We start from the raw sequence: 12,556 nt of genomic DNA on the forward strand, positions 1-12,556 counted from the left end.
AAAACGAACCATGATGTTACCTAGTTGGGTCACGAAACGTCTGCAAGAAAACAAACCAAGGTCCGAAAACGCCACAATCTAGAAATTATCCAAATTTCTAGACCTTGATTTCATTTGCAGGGCTGTCTTTAACTTGTTCAGTTTTAAGATACTTAAAACCACATATGGTTTATATCAGGGGTCTTCAAACTTGGGCCCTTTTATGACTTGTGGACTTCAACTCCCAGAATTCTGCCTGGCGGAGGAATTCTGGGAGTTGAAGTCCACAAGTCATAAAAGGGTCCAAGTTTGAAGACCCCTGATTTATATGAGGTGTGAATCCAACCACTGCCAGAAATAGCAACCTTCGGGATGAAATAATTAAAATCTTCTGATGTGTACATTCCCTACTTCTCTAGGATTTTGCTGGTTGCTTCTTTTAACCATCACAAACTCAAGAGACAACAAGTTGAAGAACTTTTATTGAAGCATTTAAGAAGTATCTAAATTAGGACTGTATTCCAGCAAAACTGCCAGCTTGATATAAAAACATTAAAATTTATATTAACAATTATAACTTTTAACCTTCCCCCCCCCCCCATGAACCCAGGTTAATATAAATCATTGCACTAAATAAACAAGTCAAAAGGAAGACAATTCAATTTGCACTTTGGAAAAAATAATCAACCCTTAATAGTTGGGAGTTAACTGTACATTTAACCAGCAATAACCCTCAATCAAGAAAGAACAAGCTGTTGTTAACCTTTAACAAACATTTTGGTCATTAAAGCCCGTTGTTGCAGTACTCATGGAAGAGCTTCAATCAATTCTAGCTGAGCTTGAAGAAACTGGTTGCCCTAGATATGTTGATCATTACTTCTCAACCTCCATAAATAATAATAATAATAATAAGCAAAGCTTGAACCTTTAATGCCCAGTTGAGTGCAAAGGATAACAGATCCTCAAGTCGATTATTAGAAGAGAGGAGAATATTCTAGCAATCGCTGTAAGATCTAGTTTGGTGAGACCTCCATAACTTATGTGAATCATGTCTGGATACTTGGGTTTTATAGCAGGAAAAAAATATCTCCCATTTCCAAATTAGCAATTTCTACTATTACGACCACGTGGGTCTGTTTTGGATTTATTTTTATTTATTTTTTGGTTGAGGGAATGGCACTTTTTCTGCTTAGGATACTTTACCGACTCAACACTGGACTATATTACCACCACCAAAAAGGAAAAAAAAATGATTTTGAGAATAACCACTCCTTAATTCATTATATGTGTTAGAATGGGATCGACTTCTTCAACTGCTGAGAATCAAATTGTCCCTTAGCTTCCACTAGCGTTATTTATTAATTAAATGGAAATGGAACTCTCTTAAATGCCGCAGTGTTCCCCAACTGCTAATGTCTCGGGATGTTGACTTTCATTTCCCCAAATTCTTGGGTTTCCGGATGAAAACGGGTCCGGTGTACCCAAGTAGCAGCCGACTGGGGGGGAAAACTGCGCTATAGGCAAAACATTGCTCAAAAAATTATTTTTGTCCGCGTGAAACATCTCATTTTAAATCCGAACAAGGGGCGAGCAGGGGAAGAGCGATCCGAGTTCAGCCAATTCTCTTAAGGAAGAAAGTTGCTCTGTTGAGCAGAGAAAGAGCTAAATCCAGTCTCAAAAAACAACAGGCGTCATTCATCACTTGGGTGAGGAATCAACGCTTGAATATCTACTCTTGTCACTTTCAAAGCCAAATCAGCTTAGTGCGTGTATTTCTTTTCCTTAGTGCAGCACTGTATAATAAGCTAATTTCTCTTGAATATTTACAATATTTAACAAACGCAACCAACCGATGAGAAAAGCTACAACAGCAACGGAGGGGGGGAAACCCATCAACATGCCACCAGTCTCGAGATAAAGCCATCTGCTCGAAAAAAGGCAGCGTGGAGCGATAAGGATGGACGTCCCTTCAACGCAAACCTTTCAAACTGGATTGTGTGAATTTTCCTCCTTTTTTTTAAATGGCCAGTTAAGTTTGGCTCTGGCAAGGAACGTCTAAAGCTACCTGAGCCAACGCTTAGGATCCTGTGAAATGGCAAAATCTTGTTCTCCCTCTCTTGTCCACCCGCAGTGCTGAAAAAAGGAACGGACGGCGTGTTGAGGCAAAAGATTGGGGGAATCTGAAAGCCGCTTAACCGCCCCCCCCTCCGAAGTAGCGCCAAGTTCGCAGTAAAGGCAGCTAGACTTGTGACAAATATTTTAAACGCCTGCTAAATAAAAAAAATAGCCAGCAGCTAGTGGGGTTCAGCAAACGGGAACTAGATTAGTTGAACCCCAGCACAGAGTGCGATCCTATTTAGAAAAGCAAGAAAAAGTCTCTGCAAAGCACCTTTTGATTTATTTTTTTAAAATCGGGCATTTTTTGGGGGGGGGGGAGACTCTTCTTTGGCTCCTAATTCTTGCATGTTCCCTGGTAAAGGAGGGAAATAAATGTTCCTTGGCCACTCAGGTCCAACCTTGGCGCTAAACGGGTGCGCAGGACAAAACGAGAGGAATTGGAGCCAAGCAGACAAATCAAAAAGAAAAGAAAGAAAGAAAGAAAGAGAGAGAGAGAGAGAGAGAGAGAGAGAGAGAGAGAGAGAGAGAGAGAGAGAGAGAGAAAGCAGCCTTCCACTAATTTTTGTGCAAAATCTCCAGCCAATCACACCTGAATAGCAATTCGTACTGACTACCGCTGGCAGGCTTCACATTTTCAATGCCTCGTTCGTTTTTCTCTTCTGGAGCGAAATGCACTTTTACAACCCCCCCACCTCCCCTGCACAAAGTCTTCGTGCGCAGATCCTTGATTTTTTTTTTTTTATCTAAGACACTCTTTCTCCTCGGACGGCGAGGGGACGTTTCCCGAGGCCTGAGACTTCGTGCCTGGGGAAGCGCTGGAGGCCCCCTGGGTGAAAGGCCGGCTTTGGCTCAACGGCCCCGCGTCTTCCGGCTTGGCGGGAGAAGCTGGGAATTCTCCTCTGTCTAAATCAGCAGCTTGGCTCGCGGAACTGGTCTCGCTGACCCCGTCCGAGTTCCTCCCGGCCCGTTTAAAGAGTTTTTGACCTGGAAGGGAAGACGGGAATGAGAAAGGGAAAGTTCGCCTCTGTTAGCCTTGTCCGCCCTAAGAAGGACACCCAGAAGTATAGGTAGTTCTCGAAATTTATAGTTCTTTTAAGGACCGTTCCAAGTCACAACGGCACTGACGGCCAGGGTTTTTTTACAGTTGCCGCCCTTGTAGCATGATCGTGGGATCAAAATCCAGAGGCTTGGTGTTCTGTCCCAGCCCCCGTGAGTCCTGGTTATGCTCACAAGGAGAAACCCCTCTTCCCATCAAGCAGGCAGGAAGCGCAAGAAAAACCCAAACCCCTTGTATTATTCACAGACCTGAGTCAATGTCCAAGGCAAACAAACCCAGTCCACAGAAACTCCATCCTCAACACGAACGGCTGCCTTCAGCAACCAGCACCTCCCACACTGTCCCTTTTATTATTCAGCCCAGGCGTGGCTTCCTAGTGCCTTCTCCTTTGCCTTTGGAGCCGCCCCATTGCGTTCCTCTGTCCTACTCGCTTCTCTCGCCGGCGCTTTCGTGCATCCTGAATATTTCCCAGCTGTGCTTCTTCGCTGTCCAACTCAGACTTCCAGCACAGCCGTGTCTCAGCCTGAGCACGAGTAGAGGGGCCAGGTTCCTAAGTCTTGGAGCTCCTCTGAGCCTTCCTCCAGGCCCCTCCTCCTCTTCCTCCTCTGAGTCTTCAGACTCAGCTGCCGGATCCACCGGCTGGCGAGGAATCACAACACTTGGCAACTGGCATATACTTATGATCCGCGGTCACGGGATCACTTTTTTGTGACCCTCTGATGAGCAAAGTCAGCGGGGAAGCCAGACTGACTTAACAACCGGGTTACGAACTCACCGACTGCCATGATTCGATTAACAACTGTGGCAAGAAAGGTTGTAAAATATGGGGGGGGGAACTCACTTAACAAATGTCTCACTTAACCACCGAAATTTTGGGCTCAATCGTGGTCGTTAAGTCGAAGGTTACCTGTACTAGCTCTTGTCTTGATTGCTTAGGTTACATTAGCAGAATCTTGCAAGTCTAAAAGGACATTTCTTCCCCCACCACCACCACACTTTATAATAAAATAAAATAAGGAGGATCTCTTTTGAGATGTTTCCTGCACCTCTTATCTGACTGTACCTCTTCCTCCTGCCACCCAAGGCCATTCACACATTCCCCTTCTTATTTCACTGGGCTATGGATTTCTTCAGCCTTTAAAAATTATGTCAGTTTACTGTTTTTACAGCCTGCTCAACAGTGAGGACTACCAAAGTAGATTTGGAAGAAAAATCATGGTTGATTTATTATTATTATTATTACTATTATTACTATTACTATTATTATTATTATTATTATTATTATTATTATTATTATTATTATTATTATTATTATTATTATTTTTAAAGAAGATTCCATGAAATAGAATTTGGCTCTTGGTGACTTACCTGAGCATATTCCTGTAGCATGATTAGGTCCTTTTTAAAATAATAAAATAAAATAAAATAAAATAATAAAATAAAATAAATAAAATAAAATAAAATAATAAAATAAAAAATAATAAAATAAAATAAAGTCAAATAATAAAATAATAAAATAAAATAAAATAAAATAAAAATAAAAATAAAACCGAAGATGAAGCCAACTTACCAGGAAACTTCTGTCTAGCACGGCCTGATGTGGGAGTGGGAGGCGGGGTGATCCCCGTGCCCTGGACTTTGGATACGTATGTTGTCTCTGTGGATTCTAGAGAACCTGTCAAAAAAAGGGGTGCAAACGCATCAGATCTGGAGAAATGCATCGTTCACGGCTGGCTGAGGAATTCCGAGAGTCGAGGTCCACTTGTCTTAAAGTGGCCAAGTTTGGAGGCCCCCTCATCTAGCCAAGCTCCAGACATCCTATTTTTTACAATGGTCAACCCTCATGTCCAAGCAATGGTGGGAAAATGAAAGGGGGGAAAAAAACCCTGGATGTTGGCTAGGGACGTCCTTCAAGCTGGTCAACTGCAAAGCCTCCAGCGTTTCCTCTTATCTCGGGATAATTAATCCTGGTTCAAGACCCAGCCAGTCAAATGCCATCTCACCTGCCGTTAGATTAAAAGTCTGTCCCTTCGCCGAGGCATGAAATGGGGAAAACCAGTTGAGCACAGAGCCCACCATAGGAATCTGTCGAAGCAAGCCCTGGAAACAACAGGAGAATCCAAAAAATGAAGGGTTCTTGCCCAGCAAAATATCAAGAAGAGGTATCCCGGCAAGGAGAAGACTTCCCACAATCCGCTCACCTCTTCCAGGAGGCGTTCTTCATTGGCTTTCTGCAACTGAACCTGTGCATCTTGGATGCCTTTTCGAACAACCTCGGTCATGTTTTCCAAAAGCTGATCAGAAAGAGAACCAATTGAACATATATGAGAAATGCCAGTTGAGTTTCTAGTCCATGTTTTAAGTATTTAAGGTTGAGGTATCCAATCTTCGCAACTTTTAAGACTTGTGAACTTCCAACTCCACGTCCACTGACAAGGTGCTAACTTGCACGATGGCACATCTGGGTTGCAAAACTGGAAGCCTCATGAGACTCAGGGGGAGAAATGGGAGCCATATTCTGCCCAGGGGGTGTCAGTGTTCAACGTAACACAACTATGGAGCACTTCCTGTCATCAAGTGGGTATGTCTAGAAAAGAAGGACTGGGGGGGTGACATGATAGGAGTGTTCCAATATCTCAGGGGCTGCCCCAAAGAAGAGGGAGTCAAGCTATTCTCCAAAGCCCCCGAAGGCAGGACAAGAAGCAACGGAAGGAAACTAAGCAAGGAGAGAAGCAACCTAGAACTAAGGAGAAACTTCCTGACAGTTAGAACAATTAATCAGTGGAATGACTTGCCTCCAGAAGTTGTGGGTGCTCCAACACTCGAGATTTTTAAGAAGAGATTGGACCGCCATTTGTCTGAAATGGTAACAGGGTTTGCTGCTTGAGCAGGGGGGTTGGACTGGAAGACCTCCAAGGTCCCTTCCAAGTCTTACTATTCTGTAATTCTGTTCCTCATTAATTGTGGCTCCCTTATGTGGCACTCTTCATAGCATACAAATGTGCAACGACACGGTGGATAAAAACTGCTGCACTACATGCGCTGCAATTAGGAATAGCGGAGGCTATGGGGGCTAGATATAATATAATAATAATAATAATAATAATAATAATAATAATAATAATAATAATAATAATAATGTTGGAAGCGACCTTGGAGGTCATCTAGTCCAACCCCCCTGCTCAGGCAGGAAACCCTATACCATTTCAGACAAGTGGCTGTCCAGTCTCTTCTTAAAAACTTCCAGTATTGGAGATTTCACAGCTTCCGGAGGCAGGTTGTTCCACTGGTTAATTGTTCTCACTGTCAGGAAGTTTCTCCTTAGTTCTGGATTGCTTCTCTCCTTGGTTAGTTTCCATCTGTTGCTTCTTGTCCTGCCCTCAGGCGCTTTGGAGAATAGCTTGACTCCCTCTTCTTTGGGGTAGCCCCTGAGATATTTGTGGCAGCCCCACAGACATGACCTATGTTCTTGGAGCTTCTGTACACACCTTTGAATTTTCTTCAATTTCACGGCCAGTTGCTGCAATAGTTTCCACCAGCTCAGGGACATCTAGATCCTCTGTGACCATTCCGATATAAATGCAGTTCTTCTCTGCTCCAAATTCTGGCCCTAGAAGGAAGACCAGATTCTCAAGATTTGTACTCTCTCTCTCCTGGTGACTGGCCCAGTTACCCAGACTGCTTTCATGCCTAAGGTGGACTATAATGTAAGGCTCGTTCAGTTTCTAAACCAAACTTGACTAGTGCAGAATCAGAATAAAGCTGGAAGGGACCTTGGAGGTCTTCTAGTCCAGCCCCCAGTGATGGTAAACCTTTTAAGAGACCGAGTGCCCAAACTGCAACTCAAAACCTTCTTACGTATCGTTGGGTGCCGGGTGGGCGTGGCCTATTGGGTGGGTGTGGCTCATTGGGTGGGTGTGGCTGCGGTGGTAACAGCAGACTGGGTGGGACTAAAAAGTTCAATCAATCAATTCCAACTTTGCGAGATCTTTTTTCTTCCCACGAGAAGTTGAAATTGATTCATTGATTTAACCTTTTTTTTTTTTAAGCGAAAAGGTTTTATAAAAGCCAGCAGAAGGCCTAGGACTGGGGCGACGGCGCGCGTGCCCACAGGGAGGGCTCTGCGTGCCCCCCTGCAGCACGCGTGCCGTAGGTTCGCCACCACGGCCCTATATATCATCTTTCTGACATACACATACACACATTTCACAGATAGCCAATTACCTAATGAAAATAACAGGTCCGATTCCAGTTCGTTGAGCTTCTTCAAAAGGCAGCTGTTTATCTTCTCCGCGTCTTTCTCCGGCATCTCTTCGTTTTGGCCCTTATACCTTTCGAAACCAAGTCAAAAGGTTTAGTAAATACTGATTTACTTCCATTCCTGTTCCACTCCCTCCCCCACCTATCCCCCAATCCTTATTGAACTGTGGTTGCGTTACCAAACTAGGTAACACCATCAGTGCTACGAGGCAGTAGGGCTTGGCTCTTGTTTCATATGCTTAGGTGGCTTGCCCTGTGTCGGCTGAACACGCCTACCTGACCACCCCAAGGCCAGGCCAGCTCAAATCTTCCACGTAGGACAGGCCGACGGTTCTCTTGACTTCCTGTTCGAATTCCTCTCTCAGCTGCAACGTGCAGTTCAGAACTGGGACCTTCATTTTTAAGCAGTCCATCAGCTGATCCACGTCTTGCACTTCCGTTCCTAAAACTGAAAAGATTGGCACGTCAGCGTGTCGTCTCCCTTTGGTAGAAGGGACACCTCCTGCAATGTCGCCCTGCAACCCAAGCACACCCGGGTAATACAGGCAGCCCTCAACTTACAATGGTTTAGTGGCCCCTGGAAGTTACCACAGCGACTGAGAAATGGACCTGCGACCGTTTTTCACACAAACCACCGCAGCCTTCCCCACGGTCACGTGATCGAAATTCGGATTCTTGGCAACAGGCTCACATTTTACCAACTTCAGGATGGAAGGCTGCGTCAACCTGGAGCCGGTCAGGATCGAACTGCTGGCAGTTGGCAGAATTAGCCTGCAGTACTGCTTTCTAACCACTGCGCCACCACGGCTCTAATGATGGTCTTTAAGGAAGCGCATCATTTGTCGCATCAATGAAAATTGCCCAATGGATACAAAAGGGAGATGGTTACCTGCAGAAGTCATTAAAGGGCTGAAACGCACGCATGTGCCTTCGTCCTCCAGATCCACCAGATCCACCCCACTGGCAGGGACCAACTGAGCCAGTTGCTCTCCAAGCTAAAAAAATAAAAAGCAAGCAAGCCCAGGTCAAGGAAAATAACAGATCTCCCACTTGCTGCCTATAAATTACAAGCTGTCTTCTGGTCTATGAAGACTCCAAAATAGGCTTCTATTGTCTGCAAGCTGATTTTTGCATGCTCAAACTTGCTCTGAATGAAAGTCTCCTGAAGTGGTGCCATAGCTGCCTGCCCCTGACCTAGAAGAATGCAATCAGAACATGGGTACCAGAAGAATAGAGTAGAGTAGAGTAGAGTAGAGCAGAGCAGAGCAGAGTAGAGTAGATAATATAGAGTGGAGTGGAGTGGAATGGAGTAGAGTAGGGTAGAGTAGAGTAGAATAGATAATATAATATAGAATAGAGTAGAGTAGAATAGAGTAGAGTAGATAATATAGAATGGAATGGAGTGGAGTGAAGTGGAATGGAGTAGAGTAGGGTAGAGTAGAGTAGAATAAATAATATAATACGGAATGGAATGGAATAGAACAGAACAGAATCTCGGAGGTCATCTAGTCCAGCCCCCTGCTCAAGCAGAAGAACATATACCATTTCAGACAAATGGCTGTCCAGTCTCTTCTTAAAATCCTTCAGTGTTAGAGCAGTCACCAAATCTACTCAAATATTGTTCCTTTGTGTGGCAAGAAACATTTGTACATTTCTTTTCTCTGTTTTGAGAAAGTTTTGATGCCAACTCATCTAATCATCGAGTCTAATGGGCTCCTACAGGTAGTCCTCAGCTTACAACCACAACTGAGCCCCAAATTTCCACTGCTAAGTGAGACAGATGTTAAGCCAGTGACATGGTTGTTAAGTGAAGCCGGCTTCCGCTTTTGACTTGGCTTGTCGGACAGTCACAACCATAAGACCCCAGGACACGGCGACCGTCATGAAGAGGAGTCAGTTGCCAAGCATCTAAATTTTGAGCACACGACCCTGGGAGGCTGCAACGGTTGTTAATTGTGAAAAACAGTCATTAAGTCTTTTTTTTTCCAGAGCCACGGTAACTTTGAACTGTCACTAAGGGAGCTGTTGTAAGTCAAGGACTACCTGTTACCGGGCTATTTTTCACCCCCGAAAAAAACCAGGATTTGAGTCCCAAACTACACACTGTTAAGAAATAATTCTACTTACCCATTGGTTAAAGGTATCACAAATGTCTCCCTCATTCTCGGTGACCGCAGCCAATTGCGCAGCTTGTAGCATCTGATCTGAATCCGAAAGAGAAAGGGGGAAAAGAAGATTTAGCAGGAAGAAATTAACACAAGCTAAACTTCATCCCACCATTTGAAATGTTTTGGGGTTTTTCCCCCCTCAACGAGTTTCTCAGTTATTTTTATGCATGTTAAGATGGCACGGTTTAATTCTTTACAGATTTTAATATACAAACACGGCACCAGGCGCTCGCTTAAATAATATCCCAATAATCTAGGCGATGGGTAGCAGACTGGTTTAATCGATCACTCAATAAATAACATAATATGGGATATAAAAAAGCTTACAGCCCTGATTTTCCTGCAGATATCTGGCCTATTTTGCTCATGTGAGCAGCGGGCGTCATAATATCAAACAGTTCCTTTTGTACAACTTTCTGAAAGCAGTTGCACAGGTAACAATTTGAAGATCCATCTTTAATAAACCTAACAATACAGTATCTTAAATCATCCTTGTACAATCTGTGTTTGGTGAGGTATTAGAAAACCAGAACCCCAAATTAGCCAGGTACAAAAGCTCTTTTCTCTTAAGTGTCTGATTTTTCTCACTTGCTGATGCTAAAACAGGCACCAGCGTGAACGAGAATCGATTAACGACAAAACTATTGGCAAGATTGCTATTTTTTCAGCAAAATAAGAGTCTGTAGATCACGAGGAGCTTTCCTTCTGCAAATCCTCACCGATATGTGACTTTTCTGGGGAAAACCTGAACACCACCACGGGAGAGCTAAATTCATCTTCGACCTGGAAAACAAATTTTGGGAAAATAAGGTGAAGTCTTAACACGCTATTTAAATCAACTTTCCCCAACTGGACTATATATACAGTATATATATATAGGTTGAAAATAGAAACGTACCGAGGTTCGAATAAAATCTTGGTTCTTCAGGTTTTCCAGGAGTCGCTGACTCTAAAGAAACAAATGTATAAAATCAGGGAAATGTTCCAAAGGTGAGTAAAATGGGCATCAGGTTTGTGTACCTTTCCATAAAGCGTGAAGCGATGCGCTCAAGTCAAACAGTGATATTGAGATTTATTTATTTATTTACTAACATTTCAAGCTCAAAATGCACTAACATTTCAAGCTCAAAATGTTCTCGCATAGTTTTACTATTCTGTTTAGCACTTTTTCTCAACCTTGGCAACTTGAAGGGTGGATTTCAACTCCCAGAATTCCCAGCCAGGCCGTGGCTAATCACCACAGCCAACTCGCTGAGGGACAAACTGGCCACAGACAACTCACCGTGAGGGACAAGAGTTACATTAATATCAAAGAAATTGTGGAATAGAATCAGTCAAGAAAGGGTGTCCAAAGAGGGACAAAATGAAATGTCAGTGACAAAAATTAAAATCACGTTTAAAATTATTTTAAATAACTACACTGAATTATTGAAGTGTCTCGTAGCAAGTTGTCCTAGGGCAGGGGTGGGCAACCTCGGCTCTTTTATGACTCGTGGACTTCAACTCCCAGAATTCCTGAGCCAGTCATGCTGAGGGGAAAGAGAGGTTTCCAAGCTGAGCCATGTCGGCTCAGGAATTCTGGGAGTTGAAGTCCACGAGTCATAAAAGAGCCAAGGTTGCCTACCCCTGGTCTAGGCCTAGGCCGCTTTATGACTCGTGGACTTCAACTCCCAGAATTCCTGAGCCAGCCGTGCTGAGGGGAAAGAGAGAGGTTTCCAAGCTGAGCCATGTTGGCTCAGGAATTCTGGGAGTTGAAGTCCACAAGTCATGAGGGGGCCATAGTTCCTCCATGCTGGCTCAGGAATTCTGGGAGTTGAAGTCCAGAAGTCATAAAAGAGCCAAGGTTGCCTACCCCTGGTCTAGGCCTAGGCTGCTTTATGACTCGTGGACTTCAACTCCCAGAATTCCTGAGCCAGCCGTGCTGAGGGGAAAGAGAGAGGTTTCCAAGCTGAGCCATGTTGGCTCAGGAATTCTGGGAGTTGAAGTCCACACTGGCTGGCTGGGGAATTCTGGGGTTAAAAGTCCACACTGGCTGGCTGGGGAATTCTGGGAGCTGAAGTCCACACTGGCTGGCTGGTGAATTCTGGGGTTAAAAGTCCACACTGGCTGGCTGGGGAATTCTGGCAGTTGAAATCCAGACATCTTCAAGTCACCAAGGTGGAGACCTTGCTTTTGACACTGTTTTCTCCCCCACTGCTGGCACCCTTGGGAAAGAAGGAAACAAGTCTTTTTGTGCCCATAAATCTGAGTGCCCGAGCTCTGTGAACAAATCAAATCACATCCCGAGGAAGGCCCAGAAACCCAAACCCATCGGCGCTCCTTACCAGTTGTGAGGCGTGCTTAATTCTCTCCACGATTCCGTCGTGGCCGAGATACTGCAAGGACAGCCAGAGGGACAAAGCACGCAGTTTCTCTACCACCTGGCTGGAGGTCAGGCCTGCTGCCAGCGACTGCAAGAAACCCAACAGAGAAGTAAAGGCCAGATGTTATTTCACCCCTCTTCTTGCGTCTGACTCTGCTCGTCTGGAAAGCTCAGCCGAGGTCATTCGAGGAGCAGGGAAGACGCCCAGCAGCTCAACGTATCTTCTCCTACTACTTCAGTCCCTGAAAGCCAGATTTAAAAGACTGGTCTTCTAGACCCCAAATTCATACTGGAAAGAGTATCAAGGAGGGAAAAAGCAGTGATTCTGAAATTTGCCCCCCTAATGTGAAGTCAACTGTGCAGATAATAGAATGGAATAAGAATAGAATAGAGGAATGAAGAATAGAATAGAATAGAATAGAATAGAATAGAATAGAATAGAATAGAATAGAATAGAATAGAATAGAATGGAATGGAATGGAATGGAATGGAATGGAATGGAATGGAATGGAATGGAATGGAATGGAATGGAATGGAATGGAATGGAACAGGAACAGAATTAGAATTAGAATTAGAATAGAATAGAATAGAATAGAATAGAATAGAATAGAA

The 12,556-nt window shown here is 44.1% G+C and overlaps 1 protein-coding gene across 1 annotated transcript in view; it reads right to left on the minus strand.

Moving 5' to 3' along the window:
- Positions 1-443: 443 nt before the first annotated feature.
- Positions 444-12,556, minus strand: part of PDXDC1 (pyridoxal dependent decarboxylase domain containing 1) — a 33,521-nt gene continuing 21,408 nt past the window's right edge. The window contains exons 12-23 of the mRNA XM_083372776.1: positions 11,907-12,032; positions 10,481-10,531; positions 10,302-10,365; positions 9,542-9,618; positions 8,304-8,409; positions 7,691-7,862; positions 7,379-7,485; positions 6,643-6,764; positions 5,356-5,448; positions 5,158-5,254; positions 4,725-4,829; positions 444-3,081 (exon numbers count right to left, since the gene is read on the minus strand). Of these exons, the coding sequence (XP_083228902.1) occupies positions 2,837-3,081; positions 4,725-4,829; positions 5,158-5,254; positions 5,356-5,448; positions 6,643-6,764; positions 7,379-7,485; positions 7,691-7,862; positions 8,304-8,409; positions 9,542-9,618; positions 10,302-10,365; positions 10,481-10,531; positions 11,907-12,032 (1,365 nt within the window). The 3' untranslated portion in view covers positions 444-2,836. The remainder of the gene's footprint in view (positions 3,082-4,724; positions 4,830-5,157; positions 5,255-5,355; positions 5,449-6,642; positions 6,765-7,378; positions 7,486-7,690; positions 7,863-8,303; positions 8,410-9,541; positions 9,619-10,301; positions 10,366-10,480; positions 10,532-11,906; positions 12,033-12,556) is intronic.

The sequence above is a fragment of the Vipera ursinii genome (genome assembly GCF_947247035.1).
Source record: "Vipera ursinii genome assembly, chromosome: 13".
NCBI lineage: Eukaryota > Metazoa > Chordata > Lepidosauria > Squamata > Viperidae > Vipera > Vipera ursinii.